The following is a 24,998-nucleotide window of genomic DNA, read 5'->3' on the forward strand; positions in this document are numbered from 1 at the left end:
GTCAGATGTGAGCTCTCAGCTGTTTCTGTGCCGCGGACTCACCCTCAGAAACGAAATCCCACTGGATGCTTTCCTCTATAATTTGATTTGGTCCTGGGGCTTTGTCACAGCAGTAGAAAAGTAAATAAGGCAGTTTGTACCAAGTTGACAAAAGCTAACGTGCAGTGTTTCACTTCAGCTAAATGAAGACTCCCTTTTACTTCAACACTAACCTCTAAAGATATTTGTGGTCAGATGTATTAAAATACACACAAGCTTATAGATGAAATTATTGGGGAGAGGGACACAAAACAGTATAGGCAGAAGTAAAAAAAAAATCTTACAAATGAGTGATTTCCAATTCTGTTGTCTGGCAAAATTAATTTATTTACATGCATCTCACTCTTTTAATCCAGGCCGGCCTAACTTTCAGCCATCTTGTCTCAGCTCTTCCAGTGCTGGCTTGCGGGAGTGACGTGTGGTGTTCTGAAGGCGAATGCTCCTTCATAGGCTCACGGATTTGAATATTTGGTCACCGTTTGGTGGTGATGTTTGGGCGTGTTGAGAAGGTGTGCTAGAGGAAGAGCGTCACTGGGCTGGGCTTTCAGAGTATAAGACTAAGCCATTTGTAGGTTGTTCTCTCTGCTTCATGCCTGTGGGTCAGGCTGTGAGCCTGCTGCTCCGGCTGCCGTGCCTGGCACTTCCCTGGGATGTGATGGGATCTTGTGGCTCTGGAGCCACCAGCCCAGACAAAGCTTTCCTACGTAGCCTTGTCGTGGTGTCTGTCACAGTTATAGATGGGTAACTAATGCAACCACACCCGGGGCTGGCAGGACTCTGGAGAAGTAAATGCTGGGATTAGAACCCTGGCAAATTTCTCATTGATCTCTGCTTATTTAAGAAAGGAAGAGAGCCAGATCGAATATGACGGAAATTAATTACTGCAGAGTGGTAAGTGGCTGATAAGAAACAAAAGCTAAATAAAATAAAATAAATCCTAGATTTAAAGATGCATTGTGGGTAGGTAAGATGATATCAGTGAGGTTCATTTGGGTAAGTTACTCATCCCTCCACCCAAAAAACAAAACAAAACAAAACAAGAGGAACATTAGACATACAGAGTGGCAGCCTATGCCTTTCCTGTGTGTGTGAGCAATGTTTATTGGTATTTGTAGTCTGTGTGGGTGCTCACCACTGTCACTGAGGCAGCATTTCTCAATGGACCCTGAAGCTCATGGACATGACTGGTCTGGTTGGCCAGCTTGCTCTGGAGACCCTGGCTCTGCTTTCTAATGCTAGGATTACAAATGAACTCCACACTTGCCTGACATTTATTCTGGGCGTACAAACTCTGGTCTTCATTCCACAGCAAACCCTGTAGTTTTCAAACCATCTCCTGGGTTAGGGATTTAGCTCAGTGGTAGAGCGCTTGCCTAGCAAGCACAAGGCCCTGGGTTCGGTCCCCAGCTCTGAAGAAAAAAAAGATCTGTAGTCAAACCATCTCCTTAGCCCAAACAGCTCGTTAAAAATAATCTTTTTATTTGAAAATTTCATACATGTAATATGTTTTTGATCTTACCTACCCTACTTCCCTCTACCTTCCCCCAGAGACCTTCAAATCCATTTTCCTCTCAACCTCACGTACTCTTAAAATTATTAGAGTCTTGACCAATTACTATTTTAAGATTTATTTCTATTACTTTTAGGTATCTATGCGTGTGTCTCTGGGTGAGTTGTGTACGTGTGAGTGCATATACTCAACAAGGTCAGAAGTGGGAGATTTCCCTGGAGCTTAGAGAGTTGTGAGCCACTCAGTGTGGGTGCTGGGAGTCAAACTTGGGTCCTTAGAAAGAGCAGTATATGTTCCTAACCACTGACCCATCTTTCCAGCTCCTGAGTCTAGTTGCTGTTGGCCCTGTGTACATGGGTGTGAGGCCACCCACTGGGGTGAGTCATGACCACAAAGGAAAGCTACTCTCATTCTTCAGCAGCTCTCAACTGTCAGTAGCTCCTGAATGACCTCCCAGGGGTCGCTTTGCCAGCCTTGCTGGAACTCTGACTGGCTTGCTCACACAAGTCCTCGTAGCTTATTTTCAGTGTTTGAACTAATGATGTTTCCAGATATGTGTTTCCAATAGAGGCACATCATGCAGCTTTGGCCAAGATAGTTCCATGTAAAACTATGAAGAGGCAAGACAAACGTGAAAAACACATTGCTGTCATTAATATCAGAGATTCATATTAAAAATAAATCCATTTCCACTAATTATGATAGCTGCAACACAAAGTACAGTACCTGATGCAGGCGAGTAAAAACGGCAACGAATAAATATGTGTTATTCAAAAAGGGAAACATTTTACTTCTTGGCATTATCAAAGAAAACCATGAAAGGTTTGCTGGAAAGAATAAATATGTGTGGATCCAGCCATCTCACTCTCCAAAACTGTATAAACATTTGCAAGATTTTCCTTCATCTATTAATATATCTGCAGAGCAGCCAGCCCACACAGACCTGGGGCACTCACATGTCAGAATATTCCATAAAGATCTGGGAACAGATATTTTTGGCAGAAAGAAATACTTAATGTGCCGAGAATGACTGCCTACGAAGTAATTCAGGGTTACAGACTGAGTCAGGGACTCCTTGCAATGACGAGTGTCAGTCTACAACATTCCTCACAACGTTCGAATCGTTTATTACAGACTTGTCCAACAAGAGGAGCTCTTTTTGTTTTCTGTTGCCAAATAGGTGGCAAAATATGAAGGGGAGGTAACAGCGAACTTCTAAAGCTGCGTCACAACACTATCTTAATGCCTGTTTTTTACAGTGAAGGAGAGCTAGGTGTGGTGGCCCTTGCCTGTAACCCCAGCACTGGAGAGGCTTCACTGACCTGGTAAATTCCAGGTCTATGTGAGATTTAATAACATCTTTAAAAAACGGAGGAGCATGGCTCCAGGGGAACGCCACCCAAAGCTGCTGTCTGTGTGCCAAATGTGGACGGACAGAAGACAGACAGAGAGTTTCTCTCAGCACTTTCCCCTGTGCAATGAACCTTCAGAGTTGATTCCGTACGGCAGCCCCACGAACAGGAAAGGTTGATCAAACCTTTTATACCTCAGTGGCTGTGGGCAGCCCTGAATGTCCTTTTAGAAGCCATCAGACAAAATCTAAACATGTCATCTGTGGGCTTATTCGTGGGTTTCTGAAATCTGCAGTTTTTGTAGATGGGAGGTTGCATCCAAGACCATTTTGTGCCCTTTCCTCTACATACCTGCTCAGCTATCACTTCCTGCCAGAGGTCTTCTCTGATCATCATCTCCAGCCAGGCCTCACCCTCAAAATATTCTCATCATTGCTTGCCGCTGAGTTCACGACAATCCATCATTACCTTGTTTATCTGCTCAAGTTCATCTACTCAATTAGAAGGCAAATTTCCCCAAGAGCAGGATCAGGGCTTCCTGTGCTTTGAACTTTGAACGGGGGCTTCCTCAGATACTTTGGGATTAAAGTACACGCCTATGATTTGACTGACTCACTCACGCGCTCGCTCTCTCTCTTTTCTTCTTCCTCTCTCTCCCTTCCTTCCCTCCCTCCCTTTCTCTCTCTCCTTTCCCCTACCTCTCTCCCTGTGTGTGTGTGTGTGTGTGTGTGTGTGTGTGTGTGGTGTGCGTGTTGTGTACAGGTCTCACTGTGATAATTCAAACTCCTTCACTCTGCCAAGGCTCCAGGGTACCAGTGACAACGGACCTACAGTATCACACCTGTTTTTATGCTGGGAATGGCACCCAGGGCTACAGGTGCGCTAAGTAAGCACCCGATTAACTGCGCTACAGCCTCAGCTGTAAATTTCTTTAAAAACAGGTATTTCCATTTCCTTCAGCCACACCCACCCTCCACGTCCTTTCCCACTGACTGCGCGCCAGGTGCCTCGCTTACCCAAAACCTCCCACCAGACCGTTTAGAAGCCACCTGGTTAAGTACGGTTACGAAACGCTCGGATACCAGCGCTCGGGACCAGGCCTGGCTTGAGCCGGTGCGTGCCCAGCGTGTCGCCCTTCCTGTCACCCGCTCCATCATCTGGTGCGAGCCAGGCGCTCCGCAGTCCAGCCAGTAACCTCCAAGCCGCGCGCGTCCGCTACCCCGCCGCCCGCCACAACTACTTCCGGGTGAGCGGGTCGCCGGCCGGTGGCCCCGCCCCTCTGCCCCGCCACCGCCGCAGCTGCAGCGGCCGCTCGGGCTGCGGTTCATCCCGGGTTGCGTTCGCCGTGTCGGCCGCGGCGCGAAGGGCGCCCTAAGTGTGACTACAGGGTCGTCCGCGGCGCGAGGAGCCCTTCTTTTGCCTCCCTGCGGCCCGCGGGGTGGACGGTGCGGGGACGGAGTGTGGCCGCTGCTCCCCTCTCCCGGCTCCGGGGCGGCCGCTCTGGCCCTTCCGGGCGGCGCCGCAGCCTCATCCCGCGCCACACGCAGGTAAGGGCAGGCGGCGAGCCCGGCTGTCTGGAGGCGCTGCCCAGAGGCGGTTCTGGGCTGGGGTTGCCTGGAGGGTCTCCGGCTCGCTTCTCCTGCCCCCCGCGGGGGAAAAAAGGGTTACGCCCCTTGGACCGGGCATCACTTGGGACAGCTGGGTGCTCCAGCTCCCGTTGCTCCCGGCGCCACACTCTCTCAGACTCTCCCCTGTCCCGGGAGGAGCCGCCCCGGGAACGGTGTCAGGCCGGTGGAGGGCGTAGCTTTTTAAGTGAGATTCCCCCTTCTCCTGCTTCCTTCTTGATCTGAACTGAAGCGCGCGGGCTTAACAGGCTCAGGGCAGGACGGTCAGGGTTAATGCTTGACTAATGCCGGGCGTTATTTACACCCACATTGTGGAGTTTCATAGCTCCAGTCAGGCCTGGTTTCCCTTTGCTGTGGATATCCAGCAGGAAGCAGGGGACATAAGAGAACCCCGAGGAGAAAAGTTCAAGCGTTTGCTTTATGTATTTATTTTTCCATCTCGAGACATACAAGTACAACGCCGAAACATGGCTGAAGGGTATCCCAAACTTTCAGTATTTGTAGCCCCCTCTTGATTTTCCCATTTAGTGACTCAGCATTTTTGCTGCAGTTTTTATACAGTAGGTTGATTGACGAAAAACTATGGAAAGGATAACAGTAGGTGCTATTCGAGTTGTGTTATCACAGTGAGAAGAGGTGCAGTCAGGGTATCTGGGCAGATACATTCTTAATCAGTGTTTGACGTTTTCTCCCCAGTAGGTGTGAGAAGCTGTAATTACTGTGTAAGAGTGCATAGTGTTGCAGGAAGAGTTAGTTGGCCAAGTTTACCGTGGCTTGAATGTCTTGCAGAGTTAGCCCTCATTAACCAGCATCACGCTCTGTTTAAGAACTACAGAGAGACGATGACCTGGTATTTAATACACTCATGCCGAGTGAGAATTTCGGAAAGTGTGATTCATGTAGGAAGTTAGGTCACACTCACTCTGACTCGTCGATCGGGATCTTCACATTGAAGTAGTGTAAGAGTCTCTTTCTGCCCGTTTAATTAGATAATTGTACTCTTTTTATAGCAAGTGATGGATAATATTTGGTTCTGTTTGTTGCTGGGTGGTTATTGTCGTGCACTACGATATGGAAATAAAACGTTAAAGTTCACATGATGTTTGTTTTTGTAATCCAGTGTTAGTTACTAAATGGACTGCTGTGATTTTAAGGCCCCTCCCCTGCTTTTTTTTTTTTTTTTTACCAGATGTGGGAAGACAAATGAAGGGATTTAGAAACCAAATAAATGCCAGTGGAAAGGAGAGCTACCATCACTAAGGTACGAAAGAGTACTGTGAAACGTCTGCATACATAAAATAGCCTTTTGAGAGGGAGGCTACAGCACTTTGCCATCCTCTCCTTAAAGACCCTGAATGACCCTAACTTCTGTTCTGGAAGGAGTGGTGTTGAGGTTTTGGTTTATTTTTAGAATTGACTAATTTCAAACTAGAAGTAACTTTTTATCGCTGCAGTGTCATTTGGTCATTTTAGTCTTTCAAAATGAGATGCCAAGAAACTTTGAATCCCACTGTTCTTGATAGGGACAATCTTGTTTTCCGTTTTTTGTTTTTTGTTTTTTGTTTTTTTTTTCCTTTGTAGAGTCCTGACTATTTTACCTTGATTGACAGTTAGAAGTCCTGTCAACTAATTGGGAAGTAATGCCAAATGTATTAATGTTGCTGAAGACAGACATGCCTTTGATTCTTTGACTAAATTTTTGGCATCTTTCTCACTTTGGATATCGATACTTAAATTCAGAGTGTTCCCTAATGTTGCTTTTTATTTCTGTCCAGCTGATAGGATGATGATTCTGTTCCTTGTTAACAGAGATTCCCTTTTGAAAATCCCTTGTGAAAATCTTCACTGGGGATGGTCTTGGTGCATAGTCTTGGTGTAAGAGGAATCTTCTTAGGTTAGGATTTAAGCGTCTTCATGATGGAGGGAAAAGAGAAAATGTATTTGGCAAGCTGTCTCTCTCTTGCAACACAAAAACAATTTCTTCATTAATTTAGGGTGGAAAAGTCTTGCAAAGATCTTCGTGACTTGCTTACCCTGCTCCTCGTATGAAAAGGGACAGATTTGATGATGTGATGGTGGGGTGGGTGGGAGCTTTGGTGAGGATTAGCTTGTCCCAGCCAAGGACTCCTATCTGTTACACCTACTGACAGTTCTGTTAGTAGCTGTTCTCTTTTAGGTAGTTGCTTTCCCTCTGGAGAGTCTGAGTGGTGGAAGTGATCCCTTACCTGGGAAAACATACTACCTTACCCTTTATGCTTGCAAATAGCCAGACAGGACTCCGGCCATCACTCAAACCCGGCTTCTAAAACTTTAGAAGGAAAGGAATTGAGCAGAGTTTTCCTTGTGAGTTAAATAGCTTTGTCCCTGTCCCCATTTCCCCCTCCTTAAAGCTAATAGCAGGCAGGACTATCTTGGGAAATGAGTTGATTGACAGTGCACTTTAACCTTTCAAACTTTCTGGCCAACAGTAAATTAGTCTAGACTTAAAGCCATTACACCCTAGGCTAGAATTATAAATTGTGAAGCTGGGCTTATCATGATGGGGCTATATATCTTCATTTGTTCACTTACTCACTTATGCTGGTGGTTGGCGGTGTGGGGGTGGGAGCTAAGAGAGTGTGCTGTTTCCTGGAAGGTCTCTGGGACTCAATACCTGTGTGTGCTCTTTTTTTATTTTAGGGGTCGGGAAAGAAATAGGTAAATAGACAGTTGGAGAGAGGGAAGAGATACAGAGAGAGAGAGAGAGCTGATGGTATGGCGTTTGTGAACCTTTTAAAGATTATAAAGCTTGTAAAGTAAACAGTCGTATGAGGAAACAAACCCCTTCCTTTCTGCCCAAACTTCTTACCTTCCTACAACCCTGTTCCCCAGTCTGAGATAGCAGAGTTAGTGATTGTCCATGCATTTTCCTCATCCCTATTTTCAGTCACATGTACAGTTGCATATGTTTACAAGTGTCTTCTCCTTGTGATACAGCTGAGATATGTTTCTGTATTAGCACCTGTCCCAATCTCATTTTAAGAAGACTGCATTTATTCATTTTCCATAGTTTCACTGATTCCATGTTAGTAAACATTAGGTCGTTATTAGTCTTTTGTAGACAGGGCTATAAGAAAAGCTTTTAAGCACGTGCCTGACTGTTACAAGTTTATCTGTGAAGTGCAGTTGTGAGCGCATGGCTGTGAAGTTGGTGCTTAGGTTCTGAACATGAAAAATTTGTTTTATATTAGAGTTTATTTTATAATAGAAGATAATGTTTTCTCAGGCACAGGAGGAGGAAGAATTAAAAAAATATATGTTCTTTACTCATCTCTTCATTTTAAAAAGTAGTGTGACCTAGTCTTTACACCTGCCTGTTGTCAACATTCGGCAGGCTCAGCCAGGAGACAGAGTTTGAGGCTTATACAGCGTGTAGTAGGACCCTGTCTCAAATAAAATTGCAAATGTGTCTTGTAAGTCAATTTAAGACATTTTGGTGTATTAGATGGTTAATTTAAATTGGTAAATGTCAAAATACCATAGTTGAAGACTGGTAATTGACAACATAAACCACTTATATTTGGTAAAATGGCTGTATCTTGTAGGTTATATTTTCTGTTAATGAAAAACTTATATAGCTGGGTGTGGTGGTGCACACCTTTAACCCAGCACTTGGGAGGCAGAGGCGGATCTCTGTGAATTCAGTGCAGGCCTGGTCCAGATAGCCACTTCTAGGTCTGCTGGGGTTACAGACAAAAAAACCAAACCAAATCACCACCACCACCAGAAAAAATAGAAGACAACTTTTATATAGTTTTTAGTTTTGCCCTGCTAAAGTCAACTGATCTTAGTCCTAAGAGAAAGAAATGACCCAGAGTTTCTTCTTCATCTTCCACATCCTCCTTGAAGTAGAGTAGATGACAGCACCTGAGAGGCAGAGCGCCGTTGGTAGATCCCTTTGTCCAAGCAGGAAGTAGGTGTGAAGACTTGGTTGCAGAATGAGGAGGGCAGGTCACAATTTCACTTGAAGTTCTGTAGGTTACTCATGGCCATCGGGAGGTTCAGGAGCCTTTGTCCTTTTGAAATGAGACAGAGAGAGGAAGCACTGAGCTGCCCGAGAGTGGTGAAGCTGGAGCTCATGAGTGGCAGTTTCCCTGGATGCTGTCCAGGGTCTATTTTGAGGCCCTGTCAAAACTTGCCTGACGGATCTACCACATAACCGTAATCTGGCCTGGCCCTGCTGCAAGTCAGGAAGGCCTGTGGTTTAGGGAAAGTGGCAACTGCAGAAGAGGGAGTTCTGAAGGGAGGCCTTCAGAAGATTGGTGCTAAGTCTTGGGCTGAAAATTTGCTGAGCACGTATAGTGCTTATCCTAGCATCCAGGTGTTCTCTGCTTTAGCCTCCAGGTGTTTGCTTTCTGTTATTTATTTATTGATGGAAAGGGTTTGATTGCAGAGAACTAAAGAGGAATTTTTTTTAGGATTATGTGCATGAGGAGAAACATAGAAATGTCACAGCTTAATGTTTTATATTTTGGGTCTGGGAGCATTTACAAGAATCCATACACACACACACACACACACACACACACACACACACACACACACACTCTGTTATGGAAGCAGGGAGGACACATCCCCAGTTGAAATTGTCTAACTCAGAGTCCTTCACACTTTCCATTGGGATCTTGGAATGACGACTGTTTTACAGGAGTGTGTGGAGTTCACACAGCTAAATTATCTTCTTACTCTATTTTTCCCATGAAAGAGTTATGAAATCATATAATCATATATATGTATGTATATATACATTTTTTTTTTTTCCGGAGCTGAGGACCGAACCCAGGGCCTTGCGCTTGCTAGGCAAGCGCTCTACCACTGAGCTAAATCCCCAACCCCGAAATCATATATTTTATTTAATTTTCTTCATTTTATTTTGTATGCATATGTGTGCGGGTATGTAAGTTAGAGGACAGTTTGAAAGACTTGGTCTCCCACTGTATGGCTCCAGGGGATCAAATTCTGGTTGTGAAGCTTAGGGCAAGCAAGTGAGCCTTGTGGCCCTGAAGTTGTCTTTAAACTCTTGCTTCTTAGCAGACGACATAGTTGTCTCTGTGTATATAGTGCTGCATGGAAGCTCTGGTGTTCTCTATGCTCAGTGAGCACTTAGGTTTAAAGTTCTCTAGGTGATCTCACTTTGACCAGAAAGCTGTGGAACAGCTTACTGTTACACCCCGACCAAGGTTCCCTCCTGGTTCACTGCTGAGCTGTTCCACAGTCAAAGGTTTCTGAAGGAATCAGCTTGCAGCTCTCCCTTACAGGTGTGAGGCTATCGCTTCAGGGTATTTACTCTGGGGCATTAGCGTTTCACGATGATGTCTTTAGCATTCCATGATGATGTCTTTAGTGTAAGGAGAAGGAAGCAGCAGTTCCTGTTCATTCTGTCTGGTTTATTCCCATTAGCTCTTCCTAATACAACAAAACAAAAAGGAAAACTTGGGGTGGCCTGAGAGTGGTCAAGAATTGGGAGAAACCTTTAAGTGCTCTCATGGTGCTCTGTTTTCTGAGAAGTGAGCTGCTCTGTGCCCCTGCCGCACCGTGGCAGGATTACAAACTAAGGTTTTCCATGTTCTCACTTTGGACCTCCTATATGTCTTAGGGTCTCTCCATATGAGCATCACATTTTAAATTAGTTTTGATGTAATGGATCTGTTTGGTGCTTTTGAAAACATGGAATTTTTAGGCTGTTTTCTTTAGGCAGTTGTTCTTTCTGTGGTCCCCACTTTCACATAGAAACATTTTAACAGCTGGGAATTAAAGTGTATGGTCTACAAACAATAAGATGTTACGATACTCATTTTTCTGTTAACAGTTTAACTATGTTTAATATAAATTGAATAAATTTAGCAAACACTTGTTGTTACCTTTAAAAAAAAATAAAATAAAGTACTCTAGCTAAGTGATTCAGAAGTTGTAGGGTTAAAGATAAATATTTCAGGTTCAAACCTCTCCCCTGACTCCAGGTCATGGATAATGCTTTATCTGTGGACAATTAAGGAAATGAGGTCATTGTCTCCTTGTCCTGCCAAGTTCATTCCTTGCTATCCACCTGGGCTTATGTTTTGATTGTGGTAAAACTTAAACAGTGTTGCCATATTGACCTTTCCCATCCTTTCCATTGTGGAAGGTAGATGCAATGCAAGTCTCCCTACCCCCTGTTTGAGTCCTGGGGACTGGGTCCCAGGGCCCTGCACATGCTACGTAAACCCTCTGCCACGGATCTCCACCTAAGCCCTTAAACCGTGTGTAATTGCACAGCTCTGCGGCGTTACAGTGCACTCAGAGTGGTGCAACCACCCAAGCATCCCCCTCCAGGTTTTCATCATCCTAAACTGAGAGCTGCCCGTCAGATGTAACTACTCACTTCCTTTAGCCCTTGGCAGCCACTTCCTACTTTGTCTCCATGATTTAAATACTCTACTCTAGATCTGCACATATTTCTGGAATCACATATCTGCTCTCTGTGTTTGGCTTATGTTATGTAGCATAAAGCTGTCAAAGCCATTCATGCTGTAGTGTTTACGTTTGACTTCTGTTGATCACCATTTAGCTCTCCTACCTCTTGGTTACTGTGAGTAATGCTGCCAAGGACTAATGCTGCTTATGACTGTGCAAGCCCAGTTCATTATTTTGTGTCCGTAACCAGGAAGGGAAGTGCTGAATCATGCTAATTTTATGTCTGGATATTTGAGAATCACCGTGCCGTTATCCACAGTGGCTATACCATTTCAGTTTCCCTCAAGAGTCCTCGCACATTCTGCCTGCCTACACTTGTTATTTTCTCTTTTCTTTACATTTTTTCTGTTTTTCTCCTTATAAAGCCATCTTGATGAGTTTGTGAAGAATATCCCATCATGGTTTTGATTTGTATTTCCCTAATTACTAATGATGAGTATCTTTCTGTGTATTTATTAGCTACTTCTGTCTTTGTAGAACATACTGGCCTTATCCTTGCCTCTCTAGTGCTGAGATTAGAGATGTGTGCCACCTACCCGGTTCTTTTCTTAATTAAAGATTATTTTATTTTACGTGTATGGGTGTTTTGCCTCATGCACGTCTGTGCACCATGTCCATGCAGTACTCTTGGAGGGAGGCCACATGACATGACACCCTCGGAGCTGAGTTAAAGATGGTTGTTGTTAGCTTCATGTGGGTGCTGACAGTCAAACTTATGTTCTCTGGAAGAGCAGCCAGCACTCTTAAGTGCTAACTGTATTTCTAGCTTCATGTCCTTTAAAACATTAATTATATTACACACACGCATACACACACACACACACACACACACAGGCACGCACACGTGTGAGATTCTGTATTTTGGTGTGTGCACATGTGCCCACAGCATTCACGTGGAGGTTAGAGACCAGCTTTGTGAAGATTCTTTCCTCCCGTGTTTTCCTGGGTTTGAGGTGTCAAACTCCGCCACTTTCAGGCTTGGTGACAAATACTTTCTCATCTGCTGAGCCGGCTTACTGGCCCTTACTTTGTTTTTGTTACTGAGTTTTAGTTCTTTATATATCCTAAATATCAACCCTATTTACAAGTGTTTTCCTCGTTAGTTCGCCTTTTTACTGTTTATAGGTGGCTTTGATGCACAGAATTTAAATTTGGTGAAATCTAGTTTGCCTATTCTTTTATTGTCTTTAATTTTGTCAAATTTGACAAGAAATATTTGTCAATCCTGTCATGAAGATTTTCCTGTATGTTTTCTCTGAAAAGATTTATAGTTCATATACTTAGGTTTTGATGACTCATGTGTTGATTTTTGATGTTTTGGTGATAAGCCTAGCCTTTCACACCCAAGCTGTCTCTCAAGCTCTTGAGTTAACTTTTGTATGCTGTGTAATCTAAAAGGTCTAACTTTGTCCAGGTTTGAATTTACCAGTACCACTATCTATAGGAAAGCCGATCCAGTCTCCTTTGGATGGCACCTCTGTTGACCGTCATTTGACCATACCTGTGGGGTTTATAGATGGGACATTTAACTGATCTCTGGGTCTGCTCTGTGCCTGCAGTACACCATCTTAATTACTGTGGTTTTGTAGTAAAATTTTAGATCAAGAAGGGTTGAGGGGAAAGGGTTTATTTAACCTGAAATTCGAGATCACAGTCTGTTGTTGTGGGGAAGTCGAGGCCGAAACTTGCAGCCCACATTCTACCTAGGGTTTAGAGAGGGAAATGAGTGAGTCCATGCGGCTGAGCTCACGTTCCATAGCCTGCTTCACTGATAGAGTTCAGGGCCCACCCTGAGCACTGGACTGAGTCTGGTGCTCTCCTCACAGACATAGCACAGGCCAACCCTGAGGCAGTTTCTCAGTCACGACTGTCTTCCCTGGTGTGTCAGGTTGTCAGTTAAAATGACCTAACACACTGGGCTTTTGATAGGATTATACTGAATTTGTGGATTGTTTTGACTAGTTTTACAGTTTTAATAGTGCCGTTTTTGCTTCTGTGAACGTGGATGGCGTCTTTCAGTTAACTTCTATTTTCCTAACTTCTTTTGGCAGTATTTGCAGTCTTTTGCTTCCCTAGTTAAGCTTATTCCCAAGTATTTTACCTTTTTAATGCTATCATTAATGGAATCGTTTTTTGAATTTCCCTTTTAGATTGTTGGTATATAGAAGCAAATCTCTCTCTCCCCCCCTCCCTCTCTTCCTCTCTCTCTTTTTCCTCCCTCTCTTCCCTCCCATCTCTAAGGTATGCCCCACCATGTATTTGCCTTAGTTTTTATATTTTCTAGCTTTGCTTAGGTTTTGTTGTTAAATGATTTAAAGGTTGGAAGTATTGTGTGTAATTATACAAATTTAAGAGCTTAAGACTGCATGTCTTTCATTGTCCCTGGTTTTGGGTGGCAGGAGTCTGAGATGGGTTGAGCTGGGTACTCTTTGGTATGTTGAGTGAGACTGTACTGAAGGTGTGACTCAGGTAAGTTAGACTGAACTGGGGGAAAATCCACTTCTAAATCATGTGGGTTGTTGCCAGAATTGGTTTTCTTGTGGTTTAGCTCTGAGGCTTCTTCACCTGGAGAGCACTTCACTCCTGAAGACTTCTGTCAGCTGGCTTGGGGCAGCCCGCAGTTGTTTGTAGTTGTTGCAGTTCATCAAAGCCACCACGGCAATCTGTGCAGCAGTCAGCTAGCACCACAGTCTTCCACAATGCAACAGTCACAGGAGTGCCATCCTGTGACCTCTGCCATCCCCTGTTGGTTAGAAGTAAATCTTAGGTCCACCCATAGGCTTCATGTGTCAGGGATAGTTACACAATGGTGTGAATACTGGAAAAGAGATTCAGGGCAGGGAGCCATGTAAGAATTTGTTTGTTATAGCTGGTTACAAAATGACACATTGTATATTATATACCTTGTTTATTTAAAGAAATATCTGTTTTTAAATGTTACTGTCTTCAGAATTATTGTTGGTTTAATTGTTATTTTGTAATTGCCCCCTTCTCCCCCCATCCTGGGTCTGACTATAATTCATGCTGTCCTAAATTTACTATACAGCTCACACTGCCCACTATCTAACCAATGGCGAGCCTCTTCAGCCTCCCATGAGCTGGGAATGTAAGGCATGAATCATCTGTAGCTTCCATTTCTTCTTTACCTCCTTGTAGCATTCCAGTTTTGAAGTTAATAATTGATGTTTTCATTATAATCAGATACTGTGTATTACTAAGCTGCTTGTTATATTGGCTTTTAAATTAAAAGTTTGCATAATTTTCTCTCTGTCTATTGTCCCCACTCATAAGCTCCAGCAGTTTTTCATTTTCCCCCAAATTTTCCTGTATTTATCAGCATGTAACATAAGTAGCAACTAGTTTAAGGAATATAGAAAAATATAAAACAAAATGGTTAAAGAATAAAGTGAGTATCAGTATCCTCACAACTAAGCTAAGATTATGTGTGACAGGTATCTGGGATACCTCGGGATTCCTTTCCCTGGCACCTGCTGTCCTCCACCTGGTCACAGTCACATTTTATATATCAATGGCGCCCCAACTCCTGGAGTTCCCTTCACTTTTGTATGTATGCACTCCTACACAATGTGCAGTTTAATTTTGAAAACTGGAAACCTGTATCACCTGATGAATGTTTCAGAACAGGTTAATTGCTTTTGTGGTGCTGGGACTGAACCCAGGGCTTTCTGCATGTCTGGCAAGGTCCTACCACTATGTGATATCCATAACTCAGCTTGACCACTTTAACAGTCCCTAAGTCTTAATACAGCCAACCCTGTTTTTTCTTCTCCACTTAGATCCTTGTCTGCTATAAGCTGGGAAGCTGTCAGATTGAATCTGTTCCATAAGCACCCGAGGAGGTCAGCTCTAGGGCCTCTTATCCCTTAGGGGTGTGGAGGGCCACACTGGTACTGTGCATCAGGCTGGCAGATGCCAGGGTAAAGAGAGGAAGTGTGGTACATTTCAGAATGTTTGATGGCAGGCCTGGCCCCTGTTTGCTCTTGCCCACATTACATTATCAAGAATGCAATGACATGACTGTGCTCTCTGCAAGGAAGTATGAGAACGTAACGTAACTCTGGGTCCAGGCAGAAAAGGGAAACAGCTTTGCATGGCAACTGGTTTTGGCCATGGTGTGTTTTTTTTTTTTTTTTTTTTTTTTCCAGAGCTGGGGACCGAACCCAGGGCCTTGCGCTCGCTAGGCAAGCGCTCTACCACTGAGCTAAATCCCCAACCCCCATGGTGTGTTTTTGAGTGGTATATTGTTTGGTTTTGGAAAACTGAGTGTCTGGAAGGAAAGCCCATCTTGCCCATTCAGGTGAAGGCTTTTGAGAGGAAAATTGCAATTCTTCCTTGAGCCCTTGGTGGGTGTGTTTTTGAAAGCTTGTTAGTGAGCTGAGCGACACATGACTTATCAGGTCATTTATTGTAGCCGAAATTTCTACCAGGAATCGGAAAATATCTGGGAAAAATGTGGTGAGGGAAGCAGACTACTTTCATGTTTTGCCTCTGAGTGCATCGTGGTCTAGTTCTCAGGGAGAGATGAAAGTTAAACACCCTGTTGGGAAGCAGATAGCTGTTCCAGGCATTAGAGGAAGGGACCACAGGAAAACTCAAGATGGGGTCAAGGCAGACTAAACAACCTATAACAACCTGGGCTGGATTAAAGGGACATCCCAAAGACTGGTAGACTAGTAATGACAGTGGTCCTCTGCTAGGTTTTTTTTTAATTATATGGCTTCAGGTTTTTTTTTCTCCTGGAATATCAGTCATCCACTGAAGACCTCTAATGCCCTTCATTTGTGTTAGATTTATTTCTTATATGCTCAGGTCTCCCAATTGTCCTCTCCGATCTGATGAAACATTTTAGTAGCTTACTGGAAAGGGTGGGGGGAGTAGGTGAGTGAAGTTTTGAGTCCTTACCTATCCGGAATGTCTTTCATAGTCAGAGTTGAGAAGAGTGTGGCTTGATTGGGTTATAGGTTGCTTATAGGTTGTCTCTGAGTTTGCTTCATGAGTTTATCTTGCTTCCGGAACTGCTCGAAGTCTGAAGGTGTTGTGTTAACTTTTAGATAACTGCTTTCCTTGTCTCAGAGGCAGCTAGTGTCTCATTTCCCATGTGTAAATTCACTGTGATAACTTTCTATGTCACTCCTGATGTGAGTCAGCACTGGTGTTGGACCAGCCTTTCTGGCAGCTGTCCTCAGCCTCACTCACGGCCTCTCTCTCATTCTCTTGTCTTCCCTCTCCTCAGTTTCTCACATGTTAGCATTGTAGACCCTACTCCCTGTGCTTGTTTAAATTTTAACTCTTTATTTTCTGTCTTTTTTTCTTCTGTGAGATTTCCTGAACTTCATTTACCAATTGTCTAAGAGATTATTATTGTTATTATTAATTAATTTTTTTGAGACAGGGTTTCTTTGTAGTCCTGGCTGTCCCAGAACTCACTTTGTAGACCAGACTGGCCTTGAACTCACTGAGATCTAGCTGCCTCTGCCTCCTGAGTGGTGGAACTAAAGGTATGTGCCACCCACCATCCTTTAGTTCTTTATTGAGGTAAAATGCACAGATCACAACATTTACCCATTAACCTAGTGCTCCCTGGTTCTTCATGCATCTACACAGCTGTCTAGCCAACACCACCATCTGACCCCAGAGCCTTTTCATTACCTCTAGAAGAAACCATTGCCTTCACTCCTTCCCTCTAGGCTCTGGGAAGCAGTGTCTGCTCTCTGTTTTTGTGTGTCACCTCTAATGGACATGCTACAGAAATATCTACAATATGGGATCTTTGTTTCTGGTTTGGCTGTGGATAGAGTCTTGGAGGTCTAACTGCAGATTATATAGAGACCTTAAAAGTGATGTTGATCTTTTTTTTTTTTTTTTTTTTTTTTTGGGCCTGGCCCTCATGCCTGCCACTTAGAGATGCTACATACACAGCTCTGTAGAGGTCAGACTGCTTATTTCTTTTTGGAGTCACTCTTTACAGGTCTTTATGCTGAAACAGTCACTGTGGGCTGTCCTCAGTTAACCTTTCTCCACTTAGCTTTATGCATCTTAAATATTTAATTTCAATTACAGCTTCCCACTGTCACCCATGCCTCAGAACTTAGGATTTACTGTAGTTTAAGGAAGTAAATGAAGTAAATGCTCCTTATGCATACCTGGAACTAACTCAAGTCTCCCATCTTCCTCCTATTTATCCGTGTGCTGTCTTTGTACTCGTGTGTCTGATGGAGGTGTGTAGAGGAGTTGGTCTCTGTCGTGTGTCTGATGGAGGTGTGCAGAGGAGTTGGTCTCCGTTGTGTGGGCGCTAGCAGGTCATCATGCTTGGTAGCAAGTTCCTTTACCCACTGAGCCATCTGTTTGGTCCTCAGCCTTTTATTTTAAAGGCATTAAAACATCAGTGATTTATGTTCGAAATGATGATCATATGTATATATACTAAACTTTGAATATGGAATTAAAAAAAAAATCAAACGAATTGAAGTGAGGCTCTCCACAGCCCCCCTGGTGCAGGTCAAGACCCAAGGTCTCCAGCCTGGTGCCACCCTCCCTCCAGCCGACCTTCTACCCAGCTTCTCCATTTCACTGTGGAGCGTAGACCCAACTTTTCTATGATAAATGGCACATAAAGCCTTTTCTAGTGCAGTTACTATTCTCATCCGTTCATTCCACATTGACTGTGCATCTCCCTGTGCATAGGCCACATGACACAAAAGTGTAGCTAAGGGCCTGGGTGGTAGTTCTGCCACATCGTGCTTACCTAGATATGCAAGGCTGTCAGCTCCATGCCTAGCACCACAGCCAGTCAAAACTGTGAACAAGGTGCACACTTTCAGCCAGCACTTCTTACAAACCAGATGCCCCCTTTATTCAGTTTATTGTTAGAATCTCAAAATTGGTTATTGTAAGTTTATTGTTGCTTCTGTATGTGTCTTTTGTGTGTGGTGTTTGTGTGTGTGTACCTGTGTGTGGAGGTTAGAGATTGAAACAGTCAGGTGTCCCAGCTATTCTCCATCTCATGCATTAAGGCGGTGTCTGGCTGGGCCTGGTGTTTGCTGATCACTGTCTGGCCAGCCAGCTTGCCCCAGCTTGTCTCCTCCATGGCTGCTGGAAACTCAGACTTGTCCTCACACTTTCACAGCAAAGGCTTGTTTCTGAGCTGTCTCCCCAGCCTCCCCAAATTCATGCTTTTCGGCTAGGAAGTAGCTCTGTTACAGCTCTCAGGTGTTTTAATCAGCAGTGTTTAAAACTTAAAGGTGGAAGTATGAATGTCTTGTGTATAGTTTGTATGTGCATAGTTTAACATAGTTGCTGGCTGGGATTCTATGCCATCGTTTCTACTGAGTAGGCATATTACATTTGCCTTTTCTTGTTTCCCTTGAGTTTTCTGAAACATCTTATTACATGATGTTGATCTGTGTGACATTAAGCTTTTAGTCTCAGCTTGTGTCATTTCCTGTTTTGTTTTATTATAGATTAAAAAAATTGGAGCAGTCATATTTATTCATGTAATTTTGGTTTTTAAAATTTATTTATTTATGGGTGTTTTGCTTTGTTTTATGTGTGGGTGTTGCATGTACACCTACATGTTAGAAGAGGACAATAGGTCATGAGCCACCATGTGGTTACTGGGAATTGAACTCAGGACCTCTTCTGGAAGAAAGCCAGTGCTCTTAACCGCTGAGCCATCTCTCCAGCCCCTAATTTTGTTTTCTTTATTATTAATCTTTTAAATTTAGTTTGAAACTACTAATTATATGTGTGTGTGTGTGTTGGAAAGTACACATGAGTGCCAGTGTGCTCGGAGGCCATAGATGTCAGAGCAAAAATGTGCCTCACTCAGGATGAGACCTAAAATGGTGTCATTCTTGTGGCCACAGCCCTGCTCAGCCTCCCAAGTACTGGGATTATAGCTGTGTGCCACCACACCTCGATTATCTTGTGTTTGAAAATGTACATTACCTCCCCACTCCTGGCTCTACTACAGATGGACTTCAGAGCTTGTCCTTGACACCTTCTCCTTGATTCTGACTTCACAACCTTTTTTTTTTTTTTTAATCAGTGATAACATAATTTTCTTCACATGTGACAGTTTATAGAAATTTTCTTATCTGTTAGCTTCTAAATGCTACTTGTGACATGGGAATGCATTTAATAAAGAAATGCTAGACCTGTACACTGAAAACACAATGCTGCATGGCAAAATAAGGACGACGAAGCAACTGAAAAGATCCCATTACTTTGGGACAGGAGCTTGATAATGCTAACGTAGTCTGCAAACTGATTTATAGAGTCCTTGTAATTGCTACTATAATTCAGAGAGCATTTTTCTTTTTTGTTTATTTCTTCCAAAAAAAAAAAATGACAATCTTCCTAAAATCAACATGGAAGTGCACAGGACTCTCAGGTCAGAAATCTTAAAGGAACAGAGTAAAAGTTGGACAACTCACTTTTCCAATTTTAACAATTATACAAGTCACACAGTTAAGGCGTGGCACAGTGTAAAGAGAAGTGTATAGATGGAATGGACGAGTCACCCCTGCCCCGCCTTCTGCCTGTACGTGGATAGCCAGGTGATTATTTCTGTTTTAGTACTAGTGTGTGCATGGGCAGAGTGTGTGGGCTCTGTGGTGCAGGTGTGGTGGTAAGAGAACAATGCCCAAGGACTTGGTTTTTCCTTGCACCTTTCCATGAGTTTTGGGAATTGAACTCAGGTCGTCCGGCTTGCTTGGCAGGCACTTAAGCCCATGGAGTCATCCTGGCTTTCCACCTCATGTTCTGTAAGGGTGGCGTGCTAGTCCTAGAGAAAGAGGAGTATTTTCAGCACATAGTGCCAGGACAAGTAGATGTGTTCACATTGTAAAGAAATAAAACTTCATGAATCATAGAATCAGCAGTAAATATTGTGGCTTTGGCACAGGCAGTTGTTTCTTGCATACAAAACTAAAAGAAGTGACAAAAGAAAAAAAATAGTGCTTCCTTAAAATAACTTTCTTCTTTTTACATGTATGAGTGTGTTGCCTGCATGTATAGCTGGGTACCACGGATATGCAGTATGCACAAAGATCAGAAGAGGGCATTTTTCTAGGACTGGAATTACAGAGGTTTGTGAGCCATCATGTGAGTGCTGGGTATCGAACCTGGGTCCTCTGGAGGAGCAGCCAGTGGTGTTGCTTGCTGAGTCATCTCTGCAGCCCACACTTCTCTCCTCCTTAGTAGGACGTCATCAGAGGTGGATGGAGCACTGCACAGATGGCTCAGTTTAGAGTGTGCGCTGCTGTTGCAGAGGACCTCGTTCAGCTCAGTGCTCTCACAGCAGGCGGCTCGCTACTTCTTGTAACTGCAGTTTTAGGGAACCAGAGTCTCTGGCCTCCACGGGCACATGTACTCATGCGTGTGGAACACATGCACTTATGTATACATTCATACAAAAATAAAAATAATCTTAAAAAACATGGATAGACAGATATTAGGGAAAAAGTGCCTTGCAAATTCTTGATAGATTTTTCTTTTCTTTGTTTGTTTTGAGATGGGGGTGTCACTATGTAATCCTGGCTGGTATAGAATTTGCAGTGTAGCCCAGACTGTCCTCAAACTCAGAGTTTGCTGCTTCTGCTTTCCGAGTGCTAGCATTAGAGGAGTGCCTTCAAGCTAGCAGGTAGAACAGGCAAAGCTGTATGGCATGTTTTGTAAAAAGTCTTTAATTTTAAACCTCCATATTGTATAGTTATATTGTGTATTTCTTGGTTTTTGCTTTCAGCATTGTTCTTTGTTACCCGGTTTATGTGGTTCACTTTCACTTATTTGTAATTTATTATTGTTACTATGTGTGTGTAATAATACACACGTGTGTGGTGCCGAAGGAGGATGCCTGGTGTCCTCTCATTCTCCACCTTATTCCTCTGAAGCACCATCTCTTGCTGAACCTGCTTTGGGGTGGCAGCCCCGGACATCGTCCTATTGTCACCACCTGCAGTGCTGAGGTTACAGGCACAAGCTCCACCCAGTTATTTTTAACAGTGGTGCTAGGGATTTGAACTCAGGTCCTCACGCTTGCACACTAAAGACTCTGAGCCAATGAGCTGTCTTCCCAGACCTCTCCTTGTTTGTGTTTATTTTCGTTTTAAGTCTTTGTCTTTACCACTATGCTTTTTTCCATTGTTTCATCCTCTGAGATACTTCACCAGGCATAAAGAAAGAAGGTCATTTGAAGGACACTAGAAAGTAGTTTCCTCTCAGGTTGCAGAGAATGCATTTGTTGGTAAAAGTGCATTAAGTTTGGGTTTTCTACAGTTGATAACTGATTATTATAAAAAGTGCCTCAGACATGTAACCAATTACTGTTCATTTATAGAATAACATGTTGGCAAGGAAGGAAATGCAGCCATTGGCATGCCATCTTATGAGGCGAGGAAGAGGACAGATTATCTGTGTGTTGGGTATGGAGGATAGTGTGTGTTCAGACCACAAGACTTTAAGAGGCATTTATAGTTGGTAGGCTAACCCTGTGGAGTGTGGGCATTAGACGTCATACAGTGCGAGTTACAAACCATTAGATGTTCACGCTCTTTAGAGAGTGAGGTTGTGTTCAGTTTCCTCTTTTCTTATTCTGTGATGGCCTGGGCTTTGACTCACACTGTTGTTTTCCTTCTTTATTCGTTTGGAGACAGGCTCTCTCTCACTCTGTACCCAGAACAGTTGAAGTCTTGCATGCTACCAGGCTGGGCTACGTCTTAAAAGGTTTTGTACCTTTTTCAGTCTCGATGCACCTTTTATTTCTATGGGTTTTGCATGTGACTTACTCATTTTATGTGTTAATCTCATTATGGTTTTGGTAGGATTGATGTCTTGAACCAATCTCTTTTGCTTCTCTTTCTCCCCTGACCTCTCTTCTAATTCAGGGAATTGATCATTCTTTCCTTTGCCAATCTTTTTTTTTTTTTTTTAAGTTAATATGTAACTATTTGTATGAGATTACCTTTACTTTGTCTTCTTTTCAAATCAAATGTTTAAAAAAGGATAATTCCTAATTTCCGTGCCTTTTTGTTGACCTAGTTGTTCATATTTCTCAACCATTATTTCCCCCAAATATATTCTTAAAAAGTTTTAAACTATTCAGAAAGTTTTAAACTATACAGAAAAAAATGTAAAAGTTTTAAGCTGTACAGAAGTTTTAGACAGTACAGAAAAGTTGAAACAGTTGATCGCTGTCACTGAGTGCAGTGACCCTGGTGTCTGGACTCCACCGCCCGTCTTTGTCGTGGCGTACATCGGTAGCAGATGCTGGTACATTCAAACACTGCCCACGTCAGCTTGCACGTCGTTAACTGACTTTCAGATTTGAATAGAGAGTTTTTCTTTTGAGGCAAACTTTATTTAGAACAAATATATACAGTTTATACATGTGCTGTTGAAAAGCTTCTTTAGTTCTGTTTTTTGTGTAGACTGGCTGCCTTCTGCTAAGGAGTCTGAAAACTGCAAGGCTCCAAACATACCCAAACTCATGTATTCCTCCACATCCTCAGAAGTAGACTTTAAATATCATAAAAATCTTACAGATTTTCCTTTTCATGATATAAATGTTCTTCACAATAAAATGATAATAGTCAAATGTATTTTAATTTTTTACAAATCATTCCTTGGGTCAACAAAAATCCTAACTTGACTACTGCTCTTACCTGTGTGGAATGAAGAGGATAACCAAGGCTCTCTTTGTTTAGCTAGAGCCTAAAACTGTGGCCAGCACAATGATGTGGTTTTTTTTTTTTTTTTTCCCGGAGCTGGGGACTGAACCCAGGGCCTTGCGCTTGCTAGGCAAGCACTCTACCACTGAGCTAAATCCCCAACCCCCACAGTGAAGTGTTTATAACCTCAGGTGCTCAAAAGGATGGGCAGCCTGGTGAGGACCCATCTCCAGAGGCAGAAAGAAACGGGGTCTGAACACGTCGGACCGTAAAACAGCACGATCTAGATTGTAAACAGAGATGAGGAATGACCTTTGTCAGTTTTATAAGTTACATAGGTAAAAGAGACAATCAAAGATGCTTTAAAGATTTCTGGAATGTTTAATAGTTTACTAAATGCCTGCATTAAGTGTGACTCACTGAGTCTTCATGGAGAAAGATTGGAGACTTCTAGGACAACTACTCTGTACTTAGAAATAATTTTTCAGCTGTTCCTTTCAGACTGGAAATTTGTTTGCTTCTATTCAAATGTGATTTATCTATGTAGTGAAAAGATAGGTCATCCTCAGTTTAATTTTTTGGTTTTATTTTTTGAGAAAGTGTCTCACTGTGTGGCTCTGACTGGCCTGGAACCCACAGAACTCATTTGTCTGTGTCTATCCAGTGATGGGATTAAGGGTGGGTGCCACCAGGCCTAGCATCTGCTTTTATTGACAGACATAAGCCAGTTTGGGACTAGAGAGATGTCTCAGCAGTTAAGAGCTCTTTCTGCTCTTTCTGAGGACCCAGGGTTCAGTTCCCAGCATGCACATGGTGGTTCACAACAGTCTGGACCTAGTTCTGGGAAATCCAGTGCTGTCTTCTGTCCTCCGTGGTACCAGGCATACATGTGTTGGTACATGGAATACATTCAGACAGCTACTCAAATCTTCTAAAAACTAAATGTAACTCAAGGTAATAAGAAGTTATTCCAGAAAAGATAGAACTGGCTGGCATGGACTGTCATTGGGAAAAACACTTCTGGTGTGTGGTTTTGCTTAATTGTCTAGAATCAAGTGAACTCAAGTACATGAAGGTTACTTGTATTTTTAACATACTCTGTCCTAAGGGGGCAAACTAACTTGAGGGATCTTGGTGTGCCTATTGCAATGAAATGTCTCCAGTTTCCTTTATTAAAGTTAGGAAAAAATATGTAGCCTTACCAAGGTTGGGGTAAATGAGTTGTTTCTCAGCGGAACTTATAGAAGGGCATATGCAGCTTGTTGTGCATTCTGCCTGCAGCTATGCACTCACTCATGCAGCCTCAAACTTCAGACTGAACGACTTTCATGAAACATCTTTCTTGACTGGAAATAGATTTTAGAAGAAGTCGTATTATTCTTATACTGTTAGGTACAGTTACATTTTGATTGCAGTTTCTGAGCTAAGAATGTTCTCATAGGTTGTGAGTAGTTTAGGGACCTTAGTAATTGATATCCATTTAAATATTCTAAAAGGCTCTAAAATAACTTGGTGGTGGGAAAAGGAATTCACTCACTGATTTCTTTGAGAAGAAACAGAATTGCAGTGCTAAATTTGTATGTTGAAGCCTCACGACTCCATGATGAAAACATCCTAACTTACTGTTTTTGTTTATTTCAGTGCTGAACACGAGTAAACTCATTTTCAGAGTTAAAAAATTATTAAAAAAACAAGATGGGGACTCCTGGTTCTGGAAGGAAAAGAACACCGGTGAAAGATCGATTTTCTGCAGAAGATGAAGCTTTGAGTAACATCGCCAGAGAGGTGCGTGCTGAGGTGCAGAGGGGGTGCTCATGGATGCTGGGGAGGCAGCCATTCACTGGTCAGCTGGCTGTGGAGTATTTGCGAGGAACAAGACATGATGCCTGGCCTTTTACATCATAAATCTGTCCTACTAAAATCTACTTAGATTTGTGTCCCTTCTGATCTGATTTTCTGAGAATTCATCTGAAAATAATTTTCACTATAGTTATGTGTTTTGTGTATGCTTAGAATTTTGGAGGTCTGAGAACTGAGCTATGCAGCTCTCAGAGCTGCTGGTAAATGCTGACAGAAACTGCCCTTAAGGATGTTTGCTCAGATTTCCTATCCAAGATTGCTTTTTGAAACATCGTAGTAGATATTTGTCTCTGTGTGTGTGTGTGTGTGTGTGTGTGTGTGTGTGTGTGTGTGTGTGTGTCTGTCTGTCTGTCTGTCTGTCCATCTATCCATCCATCCGTTTGTCCATCTGTCATTTTTAAGAGACGGTCTCATGAAGGCCAGGCTGACC

At 43.0% G+C, this 24,998-nt stretch overlaps 2 protein-coding genes across 12 annotated transcripts in view; one reads left to right on the top strand and one right to left on the bottom strand.

The window, feature by feature from the left end:
- Positions 1 to 345: 345 nt before the first annotated feature.
- On the bottom strand, positions 346 to 20,977 carry LOC116908266 (translation initiation factor IF-2-like). The gene is made up of 3 exons (XM_032911516.1): positions 20,872 to 20,977; positions 3,918 to 4,540; positions 346 to 1,446 (listed from the first exon to the last, which is right to left on the bottom strand). Exons 1-3 carry the CDS (start codon positions 20,975 to 20,977, stop codon positions 1,381 to 1,383), a joined length of 795 nt encoding a protein of 264 aa, XP_032767407.1. The 3' UTR covers positions 346 to 1,380.
- Positions 4,182 to 24,998, top strand: part of Lrrfip2 (LRR binding FLII interacting protein 2) — a 104,546-nt gene continuing 83,729 nt past the window's right edge. For 9 of the 11 annotated variants that reach the window (XM_032910823.1, XM_032910812.1, XM_032910815.1 and 6 more), the window contains exons 1-3: positions 4,340 to 4,448; positions 5,716 to 5,787; positions 24,350 to 24,493. In XM_032910823.1, coding sequence (XP_032766714.1) covers positions 24,404 to 24,493 — 90 coding nt within the window. In that variant the 5' untranslated portion in view covers positions 4,340 to 4,448; positions 5,716 to 5,787; positions 24,350 to 24,403. Of the gene's footprint in view, positions 4,449 to 5,715; positions 5,788 to 24,349; positions 24,494 to 24,998 lie in introns of all 11 variants that reach the window. The other 2 variants (XM_032910820.1, XM_032910813.1) reach the window with 2 other exon arrangements.

Source organism: Rattus rattus, chromosome 8 (genome assembly GCF_011064425.1).
Source record: "Rattus rattus isolate New Zealand chromosome 8, Rrattus_CSIRO_v1, whole genome shotgun sequence".
NCBI lineage: Eukaryota > Metazoa > Chordata > Mammalia > Rodentia > Muridae > Rattus > Rattus rattus.